The sequence below is a fragment of the Bos grunniens genome, chromosome 13 (genome assembly GCF_055505025.1).
Source record: "Bos grunniens cultivar Pamir isolate PY7600 chromosome 13, Bosgru_T2T1.0, whole genome shotgun sequence".
Lineage (NCBI taxonomy): Eukaryota > Metazoa > Chordata > Mammalia > Artiodactyla > Bovidae > Bos > Bos grunniens.
Window position 1 is genome coordinate 28423504 of NC_141177.1, and position 20172 is coordinate 28443675.

A 20172-nucleotide genomic window follows, 5' to 3' on the forward strand; every position below is an offset into this window, starting at 1 on the left:
CTCACTGACTCGAGCCCCACGAGGAGAGCACTGACATTCATTCTAAAGGGTCTTCATAATAAGGCAGAGAGGCCAGTGGACAGCACTTCCCCAGTGACAAGGTCCAACATCACAAAATACTCTCCCCAGAAGGGCTGGCAGCATTCAGACACCCCCCTTCCTCCTCACCCTCTGCCTAGCAGGGTCTGCCCCTCTCCACCTTCTCCCAAAAGGTAGCCCTCTCTCTCTGGATCTGCACTGAGGCTCCCGTGGGGGTGACCCCATGACGAAAAATTCCATCAAACACCACGACTCCCAAATTCTGACCTCTTCCGACCTCTCCCTCAATCTTCTGCTTATATTCAACTCCCTCCGTTTCCTCCACAAACAGGCATCTCAAATTTAACATGTCCAAACAAGCACACTTGTGCCCACCGCCACTGGCCCCCAGGGAATGTTCCACCTTCTTTCATGCCACCACAGTCCCCAACCTCACTCCCCCCAGGATGCCCTGTCCTTACCCCTGACCTCCAAACTATCAGTAGGTCCACCATGCTCCGTGTCGACACTGGCGTCCCAGGCCCGACTACCTGCGTAGGCCTGGACGCTGCCCTGGCCACCACCAACCCCTGCTGGCCAAGCTGCCTCTACCTACCTCACCCCTGTATCCCACACACAGAAAGTGCTCCCATACACAGCTCAGATCCGACCACCACCCTGCTGAGAACCCTGGAATCAACTCAACCCCTAGCACTTCTGAATGCACAGCTCTGTGACCAGCCGGCCCCCAGCCAGTTCCCATGGCTCCCCCAACTTGGGCTCTCCTCCCTGACCTGCTCTTAAGTCCCTGCACTGGCCCCTTCCTCTCCTGAAGCCAGGTACCCGGCAGCATGCAGCTCCCTTCTCACCACCCAGGCCTCAACTGCCTGCTCGGAAGGCCTTCTGGTCCCTTGTCCACTCCATCAACCTGGGGTGAGAAACCCGCAAAACCAAGCCCCCAACAGCAGGGGCTCTGTGGGTCTGGGGCCCCAGCCTCCAGCCGGCATCCACAGCAGCCTGGCTCACTGGCTCAGTCCATGCCTGGAAAGCAGGACACGGTCTCCACCAACACCTCCATCAACCAAGGGCTTAATTACCCTCACATGGTTTAACAATCCAGACATGAAACCAGATACAACTTGCTAAAGAAAATCTTTAGAACACTGCTGGTTTCTAAAAAGTCACATTTTGGCCATGTTTCTAAACACCACGGTTTTAAAAGCATAAACAGTTGAGTCCTTCAAAGGACACCAGTATCAAAGACTTGAAAATGTTCAGCACAGCAGGCGCACACAGAGTGGACACGGGACGGCCATGATAGACCAGTGGACATGAGCATCGCAGGTGTCACGGCGCTGAGATGAAGTGCTGGCCCGAGGCAGAGGGGCACCAGGTGGACAAAGGGAACGTCAAAGACCACCGAGGGGTGGGAGCCAACCCAAAACAGGCAGGAGAAGGTGGCCCTTATGGGGTGACCCCGGTTCCGCAAAAGTTAGAAGCACTTCTGCACCCAACACGGGCTGAGATGACATCGCCAAAATGAGACCTGGCTGACAAGTGAGGTTACAAGTGACGTCTTTTTCCCTCCTTACACTTTCCCTTTCTTTCCAAACTTCCTATAATGAATAAAACTAATTTTATGATCTGAAAAAACAGGTGGGTAAAGAAATCATTTTCAAGTGACCAACAATTTGTATAACATATTTATTTTTAAAAAATCAAGAACATATTCCTTTTTAACTCTTCGAATCGTCACCTTGATACGTACGACGCTACTATTTTACAGCATTTTTACAAGATCAAACAGGCTCGACACAGGCCTGTCTCTTTCGTGCCAAGCTCACTAACGCCTGGCGTCCATCTGAATAAACTTCATGTCTATGAGCCCACTGTGAGAGCTGTATAAACTCCTTTAAACACCTTTCCTGAGTGGCTGTCCATGTACTTCAGCACAAAGAGCAGAAAAGCTGCCTTCTCCCCCCGACCCCGAGACTCAGGTGTAAGCACAGTATACACTTCCTCCCCAAAGCCCACGGCCTCCTTGCTGACCCCACCGGCCTCTTTCTGCCTGACCAGCAAGCCGGCCATGCCCAGCACTGGGGAGGGGGCTGAGGTCTCTGAGTCCTGCCCTGTCCATTCAGTGTCCACTCAGGCCACTAACCCCCAAAACAAGTCACTCACGAGGTAGAACCTTCTTACCACTTGCCCCCAAGTTCTGAAATCCAACATCCAATTTGAAGAACTGTTTTAGGATTTCCCCATCTCTGGAGCGGGACGATACTCAGATGATACCAAGCCCTCCAGGACACAGGTTCCCCAGCATCAGCACCAACCCCCTGCACCCTCCTCTTCACCTGGTCACGTACCTCCCAAGTTTGGGGCTCAACATCAGCAGGCATGTCCCATCCTCCCAGGCCACATGGAAAACAAAGAAAGGTCCCATCCAGGCTCTAACTTCGGGAGGGAAGGACAAATGTCCGACCCAGCTTCACAGGCCCACAAGGCTGCAGAGGGGCTCTGCACTCACAGGCCTGCGTCACGTCCATCAGGAAGCCCACGCTGGGAGGGTGGGGGGCTCCCCCTTCTACCCACGCACGGCCTCCACCCACCCCCAAGCAGCAGCGCAGCCAGGCGGGCAGCCAGACAAGAAACAGGTGTGGCATCCATGTGCTTCTCAACCTGGGAGCAAGGGAGGAAATCTAAATTGTGGACAATTTTGTCTTCTGAAGGTTTTAATTTCTTGGCATAGCTATTTGAGGATATGTAAAATTCAAAACTGTTAATTTAAAGCTTGCATGGCCCTATCCTAGAAATACAAAGTTCCCAATTTTCAAACATAATTTTATAGCACTTAATCTATTTCACTCGGCGTTAAAGAGCAATTATTCTAAGATGGTCTGAAGTGCAGTGTTTGTAATTTACAGACCAGGAGCCATGACCCCTCAGGCCCGAAACGAAACAGCGCAACGCAGTCACCTGCCAGGCACACAGCACGCAGGACGGAGGGTCCTGTTGCAGACAGCTCCCCTCTCCCTTGTTTTTCTTTCTCAGTTTGTCCTGTTACTATCAAAAGCCTGATTAAATAATAGGCTGCCAACCTCCAGCCAAAGACAAATCTCAGAGGTGAGAGCCCCAAGCAGCAACTGAGTCAGTCAAGACAACCTGGAAAATCTGAGTCTCCTGCTCGTTATCAACTTGAAGACCAGGAAAAGTGCTTCTGAGAACGATGCAAATTACCCCAAAGCTCAGGCAAGTTTCTCCAGAGTCCTTTCAAATCTCTGCTTCAAGATTTTCAAAAACAGTTTTAATTATGTTTTGATCAACTCACACGCAACTAGTGATTTATAAAAAAGCTTTCCTCAGACCTATCACTTAAGATGAGGAAAGCTTACATTTACACACTGCAATGGGCTCAAGAAGCACGTCAGAACCACCGTCATCTCATTACGATTTCAAAGAAACAAACAGGTGCACCCGCCCCTACTGCTCTCTCCCACTGCCACCTCCTGAGCTAGGGCAGGGCAGAACCGGCCAGTCCTGTTCTGATCCCACCCCATCGCTGGGGGCCCAGCGCCCACCGGTCAGCAACTGTGAAGGTATCTGAGGAGCCCAGGCTCCACCCCCACAGGCCAGGGAGACAGGATGGCCACCCACCAGCCAGAAGACCATCTTCCTCAATGCTTCCTTCCAGAGCCCTAACAGATAAGGGCTCACCCCTCCTGCAGCAGGACTGACTGTTGTCAAACTTCTCAGACTCTGGTGACTCCATGACTAGGGCAGGGTTCACTGCCCTGGAGCACAGTGAGCAGTGGGAAGAGACATCCCCAGAAGGCCTGGGGGTACCTTTCCTGGTTGCTGCTAAAATGTGAGGATCATCAGTCCAAAGACACCCACATGGGCATGGGACACCATCCCAGACCACATCACCAAGACAGCTATGTCCACACTAAAGAGATAGGGACAGCCAGGACAGAAGGTGGGGCAGAGAGCGAGGAGCAGGGACCACCTGTTGTCCACTGAGGGCCTCCCCAAAGCTGGCAGTGGGGAAGTGACTCAGAGACATCACCTCTTCTGTCGCTGAGCAGAGCATCAGAACCAGGCTCCCCGGGCGCTGAGAACCTATCCCATCTGGGCGCAGTTTTGATGGGAATAAAGCCATCCTGTAGACTCGGCTACATCCATAGGAAGTACTGATTGAAGCTGATGACAAAGGCCAGGGAGCTGAGACAGCATGTGAATAAACACCTCTTGACAGACGTGCACGGTTCATCCCAATGCAGTTTCACAGCCTTCACAACAGGGTCAAGCCCACTTTCTACCTGGGGAAACGGAGGCCCCCAGAACCATGTATTCTGTCCCAGGTGAAGAGTGCCCTGAAGTGACAACATATAAACACCTAAGGCTATCCCTTGTGCCAAACACTTCTGCAGAAGTCGGCCACCAGAACATCCTGAGCCTCAAGCCCTACCATCCTGCTCAGGGTCCGCCATCCCGGAACTCAACCCAGTCTACACAGCAGTTGGCCCCCAGACTCTTCCTCTTTCCCCACCATCCAACAGTTCCATTCACCAAGGATGGGAACCCTACCCTAGATCTCGTCTTTCCAAGCGCAGCCACCTCAAGACTGCTTATCTTAAGTCAGCCCCATGCAATCGTCCCGAAGCCAGGGTATGGAGGAAAGGCGTTCTCTCCTGGAATGAGAACTGTACTTCAGCCAAACCTGAGCATCACAGGAGGACAAATTCTCCGTGAAAGCAGAACAGACAGAGACACACACTACTGAAAATGCAAACTTGCCAACGAAAGATAACCTTTAGAAACGAGCATCTCTAACATAACACCTATCTGAAAAGATCTCTTAAAACCATTTGCGCACATGATAATTTTGGTGTCATATCACTTTTCTCTCCTTTCAACCATAATCATAATATTACTTTTATGTTATGACTACTCTAAGCCGTACAGAACTAACTAGTGCTCTTCACTGTTCTTGGGACCACCGCCTTTGCTGCAACAATCTCTCTGAAGACTTACATGTTCTCAATATTCCCCACAGCAAATTAAAACTGAGACTCTGGTACCTTCAAACAAGTAAATTAATCACAATAACATCAACGTCTCTTTACAAAACCATCCTGACAAAGACATCATAACTGAATCTGCTGAAACCAAATTCAACAGGAGCTCACAGTGGGCTGGGAGGATGAGACACGCAAGGCCTGCCGGCCCTCAGGGACTCAGTGAAGCCTCTGTCCCTGTTTCCACCACCACCACCCCCGACGGCGGGGCAGGCCTCTCTCGCCCATACTCCAATTGCCAACAGTTTGTTACTTCACTTGACACCTATGTGTAGCTTTGAAAACCCTGCCCACCCCTAACCCCTGAGTACTAACCAGAGTGTATTATCAGCCAAGCGATAGCTATTTTCACAAGTTAATTCCACCTCTGCTTTATACATTTTTATGATGACAGCTTTCAATAAACAGGAGACCTCAAGTAGAACTTAGTATCTTCCGATCGCTCAATTACATGAGGTAACTAGAATATTCATAATCTTTCACTTTGATTTATAGAATTAATTTGTACTATTTAAAAGAAAGTACTTTGTTGTGGGAAACTGATAATAGTTTTAACTATGCTTTTTCTGCTCCTGCTTTTATTAATCAGAGCTCCAAATTAGTGGATCGACTGTGGGGGTAGGGGAAGCATGAAGAAATGGATGTGAGTTTTTTATTTTCTAGAAAGCATTTGGCCCCTTTAAAGCACAGCTCTCCACATTTGTCACCCAAATGTCAACATGAGCTGTTCTCTGCTCACACACACACACACGCACACACGGGACTACCGCAAAGACTCATGAGAACTCATGCAAAGAGTCAGCGCTTTTACAGTTTTCTTCAAGGAGTCGCCTACTTGTCACATGCAGACATCCTTAACACCGCCGGTAGAACAGGAGATGAAAGTGCGTCCAGGGTCAATCATGACAGAGCTGACAGAGGCGCCCTTTCAGAACCACAGCTTCCTCCCCCAGAAGGCGGCAGGCAGTGCAGGCTGCACCTATGCAGAGGCGAGGGGATCCAGTCAGCCCCAAACCGCCACACCTACAGGCATCACACGAGTGCCCCGGGGGGCCTCCTCCCCGGGCACAGCGCCAGCCTCACCAGCTCCACTGACTCACAAACTTCACTGACAGTTTTCAGAACAAAAGCGTCATGCAGGGAACTGTCCTGGCCAAGAGTGGGGCAGGCGCTGAGGACCACTGAGAAGATACTTTAATGAGTAACTGAAAAGTATTTTGACGTTTTACATAACCTGCTACCACTGTGACTTCTCTTTTTTAAGCGTCACTAAAGATCAAACATATTTTCCACTAAAAGGTCAAAATACACATAATGAGCAAAACAGAACCTTTAATGAAACCCTCCTACAAACTCAAAAACAAAGCGTGTTGTAAGAGGCACCCTGCACCTCTCAGGTACCTATTTTACATCACCTCCTTCTGGGAGCAGGGCAGCCCTCACGACCACCCCCAAACACAGCACTCTTGGCTGGAACCTTGCCTCCTCCCTGAAGTGGTGTGAAATCAGATCCCTGCCAGGTGCCGCCACCGCTCCAAACCTCACGGCACTGTGACAAGCAAGACCTTCCTTCTAAGACGCTGAAATCCTCTCAAGGTGACCAACGGCTGCTTCAGAAAGCACGAGGGGACGCACACACAGGCGGTGCTGTTTCCACTACTCCTGCCGCCAGCACATGTTACTACACGGCAGGGGAGGAGCGCTCTGCGTCCACGCAGGCGAGGCCAGGGATGGAAGCAGAGACTGGGAGCCTCCAGTGCTGGGGTTCTCTGCCCAGGAAGCCCGAAAGAAAGCAATGGGACACACTTAATGCCATGGGGACCTAGAAAGCCTTAAAAAGCTGCCCAGAGGACAGAAGATGGGTTCCGAGACGCTGCCTGTCCTCCTACGCCATCTGTACCTCCAAAGGACTCACTGACCAGGGAGCCCCAGCCCACCGCTGACTGCATCGGTAACAATCAAAGTAGCCGGGCGTCCCCCAAGTGAGGACTCCGTGCAGAACCACACGGCCACTACGGGAAGTGCTGAAAAACGACTGCAGGAGCCGCGTGAGGCAAGGGCTGTGACCAGGAAGGGTGTGTGCCCCGGGATCCCTACAAGCTCACCTGGGAACTCTGCCATCCTGGTGTCAGCAGGGGAGCAAATGCTTTCCACGCAGGCTTGCCCAGCCTCACGGAGGGGGCGTCACTCCCCTGACCTCACCGGGAAAGGGGGTCCCTAGACCACCAGAAGGGGACACCAATCACAGACCAGCCCAGTAACAGAGCAGAAGAGTTCAGTGAGGACACAAACCATATGCCTGATTCCAGAAACCAGGGAGAGAAGAGCCAAGCATGGGGAAATCACCGGCCCAGAGTGAATAACCCAGCAAGTTGTCCCCAGAGCGCCAGCTGCTACTGCTGTCCACTGTGGGGGCACCGGGCAGGGACACACAAGGCCAGGAGGAGAGGAGAGGGCCCACTCGGCAGAAGTCCCGACAGAGAAAGTTCCCCAACGTAAAGCGGAGAGTAGAAGCCAAGCCCGGCACAGCTAAGAGGCCCCCGCAGCCACATCACGCAACACTCGAGCACATACAGGCCCGGGACCGGCCCGGACCGGGGCAGAAACGCACCGGCAGAGCTCATGACCTCCGCGTCCTGCCAGCCCGACAACTTCCTGGACTCCCGGCTGGGGAACACACACAGTCGCTCGGCGGCGCGGCCACTCACCTGGGGGCAGCTGGAAGTTCTGGATGTTGGTGGGGTTCTGCGGCGGCTGCGGCAGGCGTGGGGCGAGGACCGTGGGCGTCAGCGTGGCCCGGATCCCCCCGGTGGTGGCCGAGGGCGTCCTGGGCAGGCTCTGGGTCACCGCGCTGGCCGAGCCCTTGGGCAGCCCGGTGGGGGTGCCCGGGGTCGGCGGCGGGAGGCCGGCGGCGGCGGCGGCGGGCAGCGCCCCTTGCATAGTTGGCCCGAGGATCATGCCGGACCCCGCGCCGGCCGGGCAGCTGGTCGCCAGGGTCTGCGGCGGCGGGGGCGCCGGCTGCAGCGCGGTCTTGGGCGAGTCGGCCTTGGCCACCTGCGCGGGCGCGGCGGCGGGCCCGGGCTGACTGTTGGCGGCGGGCGCCGGAGCGGGCGCCGGCGCGGGGGCCGGGGCGGGCGCGGGGGCGGGCGTGGGGGCGGGCGCGGGCGCGGCGCTGCCCCCGTTCTGCGCGGCTGCCGGGGGTCCGGCCGGGGGCCCGGGCGGCCGGGCCAGGCTGGCGGCCGCGGGCGGCGGCGGCGGCGGGGCGGCGGCGGCGGGCGCGGCGGGCGCAGGGGGCGCGGCGGGCGCAGGGGCCGCAGGGGGCGAGGGGGCGCGGGGCGCGGGCGCGGCGGGGGCGCCGAGGAAGGGCGGCGTCTGGATGACAGTGGCGGCGGCAGGCTTGGGCGGCGGCGGCGCGGGCGCGGGCCCGTTGTGGAGCAGGCTGACAGCAGGTGCGGCGGCGGCGCGGAGCGAGTTCCCCAGCGCGGCGCTCCCATTCAAAGTTTGCGCGGCGCCGGGGCCGCCGGGCGGGCCGTTGCGGGCGGCGGGCTTGGCGGCGGGCTCGGGCGCGGCCGCTGCCCCCGGCGGGCAGGCCCCGGCCGCGGAGCCCGCTCCGGCTCCGGCCCCGGCGCCCGCGCCGGCCTCGAGCGCGTTCAGCTTCGCGGCGGGCCCTGCGGAGACAAGCGGGGCGGCGCGGTGAGGACGCGGGCCCGGCCGGCGGCCGCCCGCGCTCAGGCCGCGCCGCGCTCTACCTGCGGGGGGCGGCTCCGGCGCCGCTGCGGGCGCGCCCTCGGCCGGCACGGCTCCGGCTCCGACATGGTTCCCGAGCGCGCCGGCGGCCGCGGCCCGCGCCTCGGGCGCGCGGGGCGCGAGGTGGTGGTGGTGGGCCGCGCTGGCCGCCAGCTGCGACTCGAGCGAGCCCACCAGGTCGCTCACCACTTTCTCGTCCACCTCGCTGTTGAAGAAGACCTCGTCCAGCAGATCCGAGCCCGCCGCCATCTTTCCTCCTCGGCCCGCCGCCGCCGCCGCTCGGCCGGCGCTGGGCGGGGAGGAGGCTCCGCGCGGGCGGGCGGGCGGGCGGGCGGGCGGCCGCGGGGGCGGGCGGGGGGCGGCGCGCGCCGGGCGGGGCGGGGGCGGCGGCCGGGCGGGGGGCGCGGGCGGCCGGGCGGGGGGAGGGCGGTGGCAACGCGGTGCGCAGGCGCGGCGGCGTGCCCGCCCCCGCCCGCCGCTCGGCGCCTCACCATTGGCCGCGGCACCCCCCCTCCCGGCTGCCCGGCGTCCCGCGATTGGCCGCGCCGTGCGCTTAAAAGGCGCGGCCAATGGCTGCGAGCGGCAGAAGCCGGGGCGCGGGCGGGCGGCCGGGGGTCGCGGGCTAGTGGGCTAAGGGCCCGGGCGTCCTTGGGCTGGCGGGGTTGTTGGGGTCCAGGTTGCCAGACGGGCCAGAGGCCGACGACCCGGAGGACAAGACGGGCGGGGACCGCGGCCGGGGCCTGGTGGGGGCGGCAGCAATGACTGGCTCTTTGTCTCCGCTTGCTCCAAAATGGCTGCGGCCGGAGCTGACGGGATCGCCGGGCGGGCGGGCGGGCGGGCGGACGGGCGAGGGAGCGGGGACGCCTATATCGGCGCTAAAGCCGCCGCAGCCCGCGGGAACCCGGCACCCCGTGAGGGAATTGCTTGGGGGCCGGATCAGCGAGGTAGCCTGGGCGTCGTCGCCATTGCTCCCGGGCGGGCGCAGGCCCCGAAGCTCGGGGCACCGGGCGGGGCGAGCGCTGGCCTGCCCCCCGGACCGGCGCCTCGGTCCGCCCGAGACCGGGCGTCTCGCGCCGTGAGGTCCGCAGCTTGGGCGACGGGGGCGGGGCAGGGGTCGGCGCCCGAGGCCACGCCAGAGTGACTCATCTCCTCCGGCGGCGCGGCCTCTGGCCTCGAGTGTCTGTAAATCACTGGGTGAGACGGTGGTGCCGGCTGGGACCAGCAGCTTGCGTAGGGAAAGGGAGCGTCCAGCTTGGAGGTCTTCCTGGGGTCCTTATCTCCCGTTCTGTCCTTTTGACGAAGTAAGTTATTTAAAATAACCTTACGAGCACCTTCTCTGTAGGAAGAATTCACGTGAAATTCTCTCCTGCGTTTTTTGTTTTTTGTTTTTTTTCACCGAAAGATGGTATTCTAGGACATGTCTAGTGGTTTCTTCTCTTTTGGGTGGGGGTTGGGGGGGGGAGGGGTAGACCCAGAGAAGCGCCTCCGGCCGAATAGGCCGCGCCGCAGTCACACGGCCCGCAGCACAATGCGGGAAGCTGTTGACACACAAATGATCTTTTCTACCCGCCTAACAAAAGAGCCGTTGGCCCCCGCGAGCCCAGCTCCCGGGGCGGGTTCAGACAATGAGCGCGGGGGTTGGAGCCTGCGAAGGGGCCTTCCCGGGCGACCGTGTCGGGGAAGCCCTGTAAAGAGAGAATCGGAATTTTGCACCTAAAGCTGACTACCCAAAACACAGGAAAGAGAAGTGCTGGAACAAACCTGGGCTGGGGGGTACCTTGAACTCGGGGTGCCTGGGTCCCATCCCCACCGCGCTTTGAGCCCAGCGGGGGCCGACGATGTGGTTTGCGAGCAAAAGCAGAAATGTGGGGATTTGTGTAAAATCTCATCTTTAATGTTGACAACTCATCAGAAAATGTTAAGTGAGCCAAACAAAAGCAGGCCCCGGGTGCCGTAGTGGGAAAAAGAGGTACACCGTGGTCTGCACTCAGAACACCCAGATCGGAGTCGGGACAGAAGAGTAACAGCCGTGCTACGAGGCAAATCACTGACCGACGCGAGACGGTGAGGCCCGGGGGAGGTGGGGTCCCTCTCGCCCGCCCCTGTAGTTACTGTGATCTAAAGTGAAGGGAGCAGGTGGTACCGTCTCGGCCCCCTCCTGCTTTCCCACAGAGGCCCGCCCGCCAGGACCCCTCCAACCCTGGGGCCCCTCCCCCGCCCAGGCCTCCTCGCCGCAGCGGTGCTGACATCACCCCCAGCGTCCTCCGGGGCGCCCTCCGGTCCGGCAGGAAGTGGGAGGTGAAGCGTCGGTGCATCGTCTTCCCTGCCCACCCCGCTCCGCCGCGACTCCACTTCCAGACCGGGTCTCTGCGCCCCAAGGGAAGGTGGGGGCTACCGACGGCCTAGGCAGCTCTTACGCCTCTGACGCCCTGCAGAGACCTGCCCCCCTGGAGAGTGGGGGAGGGGCGGTAGCCACGTGGCTCCTCCCCTCCTCCCTATGGAGGGCGGGGAGATGCTGCCAGACTGTTAACCTTGGCCACCCTGGGGACTGGAGCATTTTCTTTGAATATCTCTGCGTGGTTTTGTTACCACAAGAAGCTTCCGTATGACTTATGTAGTTTGAAACAAAAATTCCACCTAGCATGAAAAGAAAAACGGGCCTGAAAACGAGTGTCAATATACAAACCAGGTTTAAACATGGAAAAATGTTTGCTGTTAAGTGAGAATGCCAGAACCCCAAAACAGTATATCATTGCCACCCACAGCGGTGCAAACGTCCAAGGCCATGAGCAAAAAGGACACCTCCCAGGCTGGCAGCTGTGTGGGACTATCGGGTTTTTTAAGGAGTATATTGTCTTTTCAATAAAATAGAAAAAATATCAGACACGCTCTCTTAAATATAAAAATAAACAACCACAAGTCTAATTTCAGTGTTGCCCTGGATTTGTGAAAGATGTGCAGCATTTGTTATATTACCTATGCTTTTATTGTCCACCTGAAATACCACACCATAAAACAAAGAAAAGACATACAGCCAGGTGGCAGCTGGTGACCAGGCCCTGGTCCCAACCAGCAACACAGCCTCAGTGGGCTGTGCTCTGGTCAAGAATGGATCCACATCCAGGGGCAAGCTCAGGAACACATCAGATCAGATCAGTCGCTCAGTCGTGTCCGACTCTTTGCGACCCCATGAATCGTAGCACGCCAGGCCTCCCTGTCCATCACGAACTCCCGGAGTTCAGACTCACATCCATCGAGTCAGTGATGCCATCCAACCATCTCATCCTCTGTCATCCCCTTCTCCTCCTGCCCCCAATCCCTCCCAGCATCAGAGTCTTTTCCAATGAGTCAACTCTTCGCATCAGGTGGCCAAAGTACTGGAGTTTCAGCTTTAGTATCATTCCTTCCAAAGAAATCCCAGGGCTGATCTTCAGAATGGACTGGTTGGATCTCCTTGCAGTCCAAGGGACTCTCAAGAGTCTTCTCCAACACCACAGTTCAAAAGCATCAATTCTTCGGCGCTCAGCCTTCTTCACATAACTGATTGTAAATGCAGCTCCATGAATCTCTTAGGGCCGCTGTAACATTATCACAAACTTGAGGGCCTAAAACAATAGAAATTTGTTCTCACAATTGTAGAGACCAGAAGTCCAAAATCAATGTGTCAGCAGGGCCACACTCTCTGGAGAATGGAGGAAGAAATCTCCTGCCTCTTCCAGCTTCTGGTGGTCGCAGGCATCGTTAGCTTGAAACAGTATCATCAAATACCCTGATAACAGAACTAAGAAGGAAGGGCACAAGACCTACAGACCAAAAAATTGTAAAACATGATTGAGAGAAATTACAGAAAAAATAAATACATGGAGGGATATACGAAGTTCAAAAATTGAAAGACTCAATATTGTAAAAATGTCATTTCTCCCCAGGATAATCTAGATTCCATACAAATGGATTTTAAGATCCCAGGCAAAATCATTTCACAGAAATGGACAAGCTAGGCTTCCATTTCCAGTATGTAAACTACTGAACTGACCTCCCATAGCACTATGAACTCTGGACAAAATACAAAATAACACTTAACCTGGAATCCCTGTCATGAGCACAGGCAGATGCTAGAGAGGAGTTAACACTCAGGAGAAGAGAATGGCAGGGTGAGCTGCCTGTTTTCACAGCTTCTAGTCTAACTGCAGATTGTTGTTCAGTCACTAGGTCATGTCCAACTCTTTGTGACCCCATGGACTGCAGCACGCTAGGCTTCCCTGTCCTCTTCTATCTCCCAGAATGTGCTCAAATTCATGTCCATTGAGTCAGTGATGTTATCTAACCATCCCATCCTCTGCCGCCCCCTTCACCTTTTGTCTTCAGTCTTTCCCAGCATCAAGGTCTTTTCTGAAAAGTCAGCTAGCTCTTCCCATCAGGTGGCCAAAATATTGGAGCTTCAGCTTCAACAGATAAACACCAAGGAAACACCTCCAGGCCTGCTGGCCAGAGAGCCAGGAGATAGAGTTGGGGTAGTGACACCCTGTGGCAAGTATTTGAGGGCATCCCAGAAAGGAAGGAGTGAGAGAAGGGGAGATCCCAATTCTACTTATAATCTGGGCCTAAATCTCCAGGTGACATTAGAACACAGGTATAGGACAGACTGTAAGCATCTTGGCTAAGAATGAAAGAACTGAGATGAGATCTGAGCTGCTGTCCAAGGGAAAGTGTTTGCTGTCAGTCCCACCAAGTCATCTGCTGTGTGCTAACACAAACACAGAAATAATAAAATCAACACTCTGAGTTAGTGTAGGAGAATCCAGTGTCAACACAAAATAACACAATATCTAGGACACAATCTGAAATTACAAAATAAAGAGGAGAATGTAAGCCATCCTGAAAAAAAAAAAAAAAAATAGGCAATTGATCCATGATATGACCCAGATAACAGAATTAGCAAAATAAAATTTTAAAGTATTATAATCACTCACGTAAAGAAAAATATACTTTAACAAGTGAAAAGATTTTTTTTTTTAACTCAGCGACACACTTGGGACATCCCTGGTGGTCCAGTGGTTAAGACTCTTGAGTTTCCACTGCAGGAGACACAGACTCGATCCCTGGTCAGGAACTAGAATCCCACATGCCACATGGTGAAGCCAAAACTAAATAAAATAAAAATCACAAAAGAGGACTGGAAAATATATTTTATAAAGGAAATTCTATAACTGAAAGTTAAAATTTTCTAAACATAAAGTTGGGCTTCCCTGGTGGCTCAGACGATAAAGAATCTGCCTGCAATGGGACACCCAGTTTCCATCCTTGGGTTGGGAAGATCCCCTGGAGGAGGGCACGGCAACCCACTCCATTCTTGCCTGGAGAATCCCATGGACAGAGGAGCCTGGCAGGCTACAGTCCATGGGGTCACAGAGAGTCAAACACAACTGAAGTGACTTAGCACACACATACACAAACGTACGGTTAACTGAATAAGCGAAACAGAAAAGTGGAATGATGGAGGGAAATAAATCAGTAAACTTGAAGGTATATCAATAGAATTTATTCAATCTGAAAAAGAAGGAGTGGGGAATAAATTAAAAGAGCATAAGGGATCTCTATAATACTGAACAGTATCGAAATATCAACATCTGTGCAACAAAAATCACAAAAACAGAGGAAAGGATAAGGCAAGAAAGAGTATTTGAAGAAATAATTTCCAGAATTTTCTACATTTGGTGAAAGGCATAAATTTATATACTTGAAGAATTCCAGAATTCCCCAACTAAGATAGAATCAAAGAAAATCATGCACAAGCACAGCAGAAACAGCTGGCAGCCAGGTGTAAAGAGAAAAATCTAAGGAGCAGCTTCAGGAGAGGGCTTCCCAGCAGATGAGTGTTCGATCCCCGAGTCAGGAAGACCCCCTGGAGACAGAAATGGCAACCCGTTCCAGTATTGCATTCTTGCCTGGCAAATCTCCGGATAGAGGAGTCTGGCAGACTACAGTCCATGGGGTCACAAAAGAGTCAGACACAACTGAGCAACTAAAGAACAACAACAGCTGCAGGAAGACAACACATCTCATGCAGGGAACAGTGCGGTGACACTGTTGACTTCTCCCCAAAGCTATGGAGACCAGAAGGAAATAGACCAACGCCTTCAAGTATGGAAAGAAAGCCCATGAACCCTTTTGTAGAACGTCAAATTTTCAAACTGTCCAGAATGAGGGTAAATAAAGATATTTTCCTATATAAGAAAGTTAAGAGAACTCATCACCAGTGGACCTGAACTATAAGAAATGCTGAAAGAAATTCTTCAAACTGAAGGAAAGTGATACCAGATAGACAGTGGTCATCAGGAAAGAATGACAAGCATCAGAAACAGTAAATACCAGAATAAATATGAAAGAATATTTTTCCTCTTCATTTCTCTAAAATACATGTCTATTTAAAGCAGAAGTATAACACGGAATTGTGGGAGGTTTTCCTGCATTTAAATATACTATAGCAAAGCTATAGCAAAAAATGGACCTAGGCTAGTGAAAGGGTTCTACGTTTTATGTGATGTGGTGCAATGTCAACTCAAAGAAGACTGAAAAGTTAATGATATGTATTGACATACCAAAGCAACCACTAAAAAGTTTAACTCAGTCACAGTTAAAAATCTGATCAATAAATAAGAATGTTGAAAATATTCAGATAATCTAAAAGAAAACAAAACAGCACATTTTAGAAAGAACATAAACAGACAATAGACCTAAATCTCACCAACTTCATCATCATATTAAATGGTAAGCATTAAGCACTTCAATTAAAAAGATAGAAAAGGGAGACTCAGCCATATGCTATTTTTGAGAAACACTTCAGAAAAATGTATCATGCTAACAGGTTAACAAGGCTAGAGAGGCTGTATTAACATCAGATAAAATGGACCTCAACACAGTGCTTGTCGGAGATAAAAAGAATCACTACCCTAATGAAAAATGGTTAACTCATTAAGAAGACAAAAATCATAATTTATGTGCCTCATAGCTTCAAAACATATGAAGCAAAAATTAACAGAATTAAACAAAAAATTCAACAGATAATTGAACAATTGTTGGAGTTTTGCTTTTTTGGTTGCACTGAGTCTTCAGGGGCTTTTTGCTGTGCACCAGCTTCTCACTGCAGTGGCTTCTCTTGGGGAGCACAGGCTCTAGGTGCACGGGCTTCAGTAGTTGTGGCTCCCCAGTTCTAGATCACAGTCTCTATAGTTGTGGTGCATGGGCTTAGTTGCTCTCTGGCATGTGGAATCTTCCCCGACCAGGGATCGAACCCATGTCTCCTGCATTGGCAGGCAGATTCTTTTTCACTCTCCCTCCAGGGAAGTCCCCATTGTTGGAGATTATAACAGCCATTGAATCAATGGGCAAAAATCTCAGGATGGACACTAGTGATCTGAACAACACTGAATTGTCTTGTGAAGTAAAAGTGAAAGTAGCTCAGTTATGTCTGATTCTTTGCAACCCCATGGACTATATAGTCCATGGAATTCTCCAGACCAGAATACTAGAGTGGGTATCCTTTCCTTTCTCCAGGGGATCTTCCCAACCCAGGAATAGAACTGTCTTGATGTGCTATTTATCCAACACTACATCCAACACATTCCTTTCTATTGCACATAGTATACTCAGTAAGGTAAAGCAAATGCTGGACCACAAAACAAATCCAAACAAATTTTAAAAGGTTGATATCATGCAAGAATATGTTATCTGTTTATATTGGAATTAAAATCAATAACAGGGACTTCTCTGGCCCAGTGGTGGCCCTGTGGTTAAGACTCTGCTCTTCCAATGCAGGCAGTTGTGGTTTCAATCCCTGGTCGGGATACTAAGATCCCACACGCCTCATGACATGGCCAAAAAATAAAAACAAATAAGCTAACAATAAGAATAATAAAATCAATAACAAAATGATGAAAACTCCAAATATTTGGAAATATCTAACTAACCCATGGGTCAAAAAAATTGACAAGGGAAATCTGAAAATACAGCATATCAAAATGTGTGGGCTGCAAGATAAGCATTGCATAGTGGGAATTTAGTTTGTAATGCTTATTTTAGAAATGCAAATGCCAAATTTTGTATAATTTTATTTATTTATTTGTTTTTGGCTGTGCTGGTCTTCGTTACTGCTTGGACTTTTCTCTAGTTGTGGCGAGCCAGGGCTACTCCCTCGTTGTGGTGTGTGGGCTTCTCATTGCCGTGGCTTCTCTTGTTGCAGAGCATGGGCTCTAGAGCACAGGCTTAGTTGCCCCGAAGCATCTGAAATATTCCTGAATCAGCCTGAACCCATTTGTCCTACATTGGCAGGCGGATTCTTTACCACTGTGCCACCCGGGAAGCCCTAAAATTTATATGGAAATGTAAAAAGTCAAATACAGCCAAGGTAGTCTTGAAGAACAACCCTGGAAGGCCTTCACTACCAGATATCATAACTGTGATAGAAATTAAGACAGCGAGGGGTTGGTGCAAGAATAAATGAATAGGCCAGATGAATACAGAGGCCTCAGAACAGTTCACATGTGTTTAGTCAACCTGCTTATGACATATCAGACAATGCCTTGAAGCAGAGAAAGGATGGTCTTTTCCACCACTGGCCCTGGGACAATGGCTCCCTGTAAGGGTGAAAAACAAACCTCACACCATACAAAAAAAAAAAATCAATTCCAGGTAAATTGAAGAGCTTAATGGGAAAGGTAAAATAATAAAACTTATAGAAGGAAACGGGCTTATAACCTCAGAACATGTAAAGTTTTTGTCCATTTCTTGGTTGTGGTATGCAGTTTATGGGACCTTAGTTCCCCAAACAGGGATTGAACTTGGGCCACAGCCAGAAAAGCACCAAGTCCTAAACACTGGACTACCAGGGCATTCATTTTTTCATTTTTTTGAAGGTCTTTTTAAAAAATAAGTATGAAAGGTGCTGAACATTATAAAGGAAAGAAGTTGATAAATTGGACTACATTAAGAACTTCTCATCAAAAGACATCATGAAGGGGCTTTCCTAGCGGTCCAGTGATTAAAGAGTCCGCCTTGCAGGGAACACTGGTTCGATCCCTGGTCCCACGAAGATCCCACATGCCTCCGAGCACGTAAGCCTGTGCACCACAACTACTGAGTCAGCGTTCTGAGCCCGTGTTCTGCAACAAGAGAAGCCACCACAGTGAGAAGCCCACACACCGCAGCAAAGAGTAACCCCCATTCGGCGCAACTAGCTAGACAAAGCCCGCTCCCAGCAACAAAGACCCAGAGCAACCCAAAATCACTAACTAAATAAATTATAAAAAAAGACACCATTAAAGAATGGAAAGGCAGCCCACAGAGTGGGAGAAGTTACATGCAATATAGAGAAATGGACATAGGACTTCTCATGTATAAAAAGACTGGTTGGAATATAAAAAGTGGCCAGCCTCACCGGTCACCAGGAAAATGCAAACCAAACCCACTATAGACCTGCCGGAAAGACCATACTCAAAAGGACTGACACCATCAGTTGGCGAGGAGGAGGAGTATCTGCAAGGGACAGTAGGAATTGGTTCAACCACCTTATAAATTGTTTGGCAATTTCTGCTTAAGCCATACAGGCATTCAGCCTGGGGCCCAGCAAGTCTCCACCTGCACCCAATAGATGGAAGTCCTGTGTGCCCCGTGGAAGAACCAGAACAGTCTGAGCAGCACTGTTCGGACTCACCCCAAACTGGAATCAACCCAAATTTCCATCACCAGTGAAATGGATAAACAAATGGCGGTCCACTCATTCAATGGCATTACATGGCATGTTTGGTTTGAGAGAATGTGTTGACGTGTGGAGTTTTTTTGTAAATGTCACACTTGAGTGAAAGTCAATGAGGAAATGTGTGAGGCTTTGCATACTCAGCTTTCCAAGCTGGAAAGACTTAAACATACCCCTCATTCTCTGAGAGACAGGAACCAGAGCCCAGCAACGGCAAGCGACTTGCCTAAGGCCACCAGGAAATGGAGACATAGAAGGAAACACAAAGTTCCTAAATCCCAGGCCAGGACTGTCCCCAACACAGCAATTTGCTCTCATCAAATCCCTTTCTTTCTGCCCATTTCTGGTGGACACTTGAATTGTTTCCACCTCCTGGCTACTGTGAATAACACTGCTATGAAGACAGGTGTGCAAATATCTCTTCAAGCCCCTGCTTTCAGTTCTTTTGGATAAACTACCTGGAAGTGACCTCATCAACATTCTCTAGTTATTTTATACTTGTAGGTTTTACTACCCCAACTAACCTGAAGGTCCTAGAAGCCAAGGATCAATCATTCAGTTAGGTGTTGGTGAGTATTGTCTCCGCGGTAAAGAACACGCCTGCCAATGCAGGAGACATGGGTTCGATCCCTGGGTCGGGAAGATCCACTGGAGAAGGGAATGGCTACTCACTCTAGTATTCTTGCCTGGAAAATGTCATGGACAGAGGAGCCTGGCGGGCTAGAGTCCATGGAGTCACAAAGAGTTGGACATGACCGAGTGAACACACACAAGCATGAGTGTTTAATAACCATCTTCCTAAAGGGGAACCCCTAATTTGTGGCGATTGTCCAGCAACTGTAGTGTACAGACCTGGTGCTGGAACTTGGGCCCTGCTTGACAGTGTCCAGAGCAGAGGGACCCTGAGTTGCCACCCCTGCCCTACATGGCCAGGCAGCATTCCCCTCATTCCTGAAGAATTGAAGCCAAAGACACCCCAGACTCAGGGGCAGGAGCCCAGCAAGGTGGAGGGGATGGATTGAGTGAAATTCCTTCCACCGAAGAAGGTTCCCAGGCTTGAAGGTGCTAATGTTGCCCTACTCCTTAGGTTGGATGGTGGGGACATGGGCGCTCACTTTCTTCTTGTGAGTTAAAAGATGCATTGTGATATGTGCTAAGTCACTTCAGTCGTGTCTAACTCTGCGACCCTATGAACCATAGCCCTCCAGGATCCTCTGTCCATGGGGATTCTCCAGCCAATAATAATGGAGTGAGTTTCCATGCCCTCCTCCAGGGGATCTTCCCAACCCAAGGATCAACCCCACATCTCTTAAGTCTCTTACATTGGCAGGCGGGTTCTTTACCACTAGGGCCACCTGGGAAGCCCTGCATTGTGATATATACACTCTTTTATAGGCATGAAACACTTAGCATTTAAAAAGTAAAACAAACGCCCACACAGGCTCACATGGTGCACGCACCTGCACAGGTGTGCATTCAGGTGAATCCAGCCTCTCTCTGGGAGGTGTGTCCACAGGCTTTGGGTGGGATGCAGCCACCTACATTCTGAAAAAATCATTCGAATGATGGTCTTTCCCA

General features: G+C 51.8%; 2 protein-coding genes across 7 annotated transcripts in view; one reads left to right on the forward strand and one right to left on the reverse strand.

Moving 5' to 3' along the window:
- Window positions 1-9168, reverse strand: part of TAF4 (TATA-box binding protein associated factor 4) — a 65028-nt gene extending 55860 nt beyond the window's left edge. For 2 of the 6 annotated variants that reach the window (XM_086332770.1, XM_086332769.1), the window contains exons 1-2: window positions 8846-9168; window positions 7805-8764 (exon numbers count right to left, since the gene is read on the reverse strand). In XM_086332770.1, the coding sequence (XP_086188896.1) occupies window positions 7805-8764; window positions 8846-9092 (1207 nt within the window). In that variant the 5' untranslated portion in view covers window positions 9093-9168. Of the gene's footprint in view, window positions 1-2384; window positions 2492-7804 lie in introns of those variants that run through there. The other 4 variants (XM_086332768.1, XM_086332767.1, XM_086332765.1 and 1 more) reach the window with 4 other exon arrangements.
- A 465-nt stretch (window positions 9169-9633) lies between these two features.
- LOC147360561 (uncharacterized) lies at window positions 9634-11768 on the forward strand. Its single transcript, XM_086335186.1, has 4 exons — window positions 9634-9732; window positions 9792-10144; window positions 10835-10907; window positions 11016-11768. Exons 1-4 carry the CDS (start codon window positions 9634-9636, stop codon window positions 11247-11249), a joined length of 759 nt encoding a protein of 252 aa, XP_086191312.1. The 3' UTR covers window positions 11250-11768.
- The last annotated feature ends 8404 nt before the right edge of the window (window positions 11769-20172 follow it).

Bases quoted from the DNA above. Each gene is read 5' to 3' on its own strand.
- LOC147360561 (XM_086335186.1), top strand. From the start codon at position 9,634: ATGGCTGCGGCCGGAGCTGACGGGATCGCCGGGCGGGCGGGCGGGCGG. The intron at 10,145-10,834 runs GTAAGTTATTTA...GTCTGCACTCAG, and splicing joins CGTTCTGTCCTTTTGACGAA to AACACCCAGATCGGAGTCGG. The intron at 10,908-11,015 runs GTGAGGCCCGGG...GCTTTCCCACAG, and splicing joins TCACTGACCGACGCGAGACG to AGGCCCGCCCGCCAGGACCC.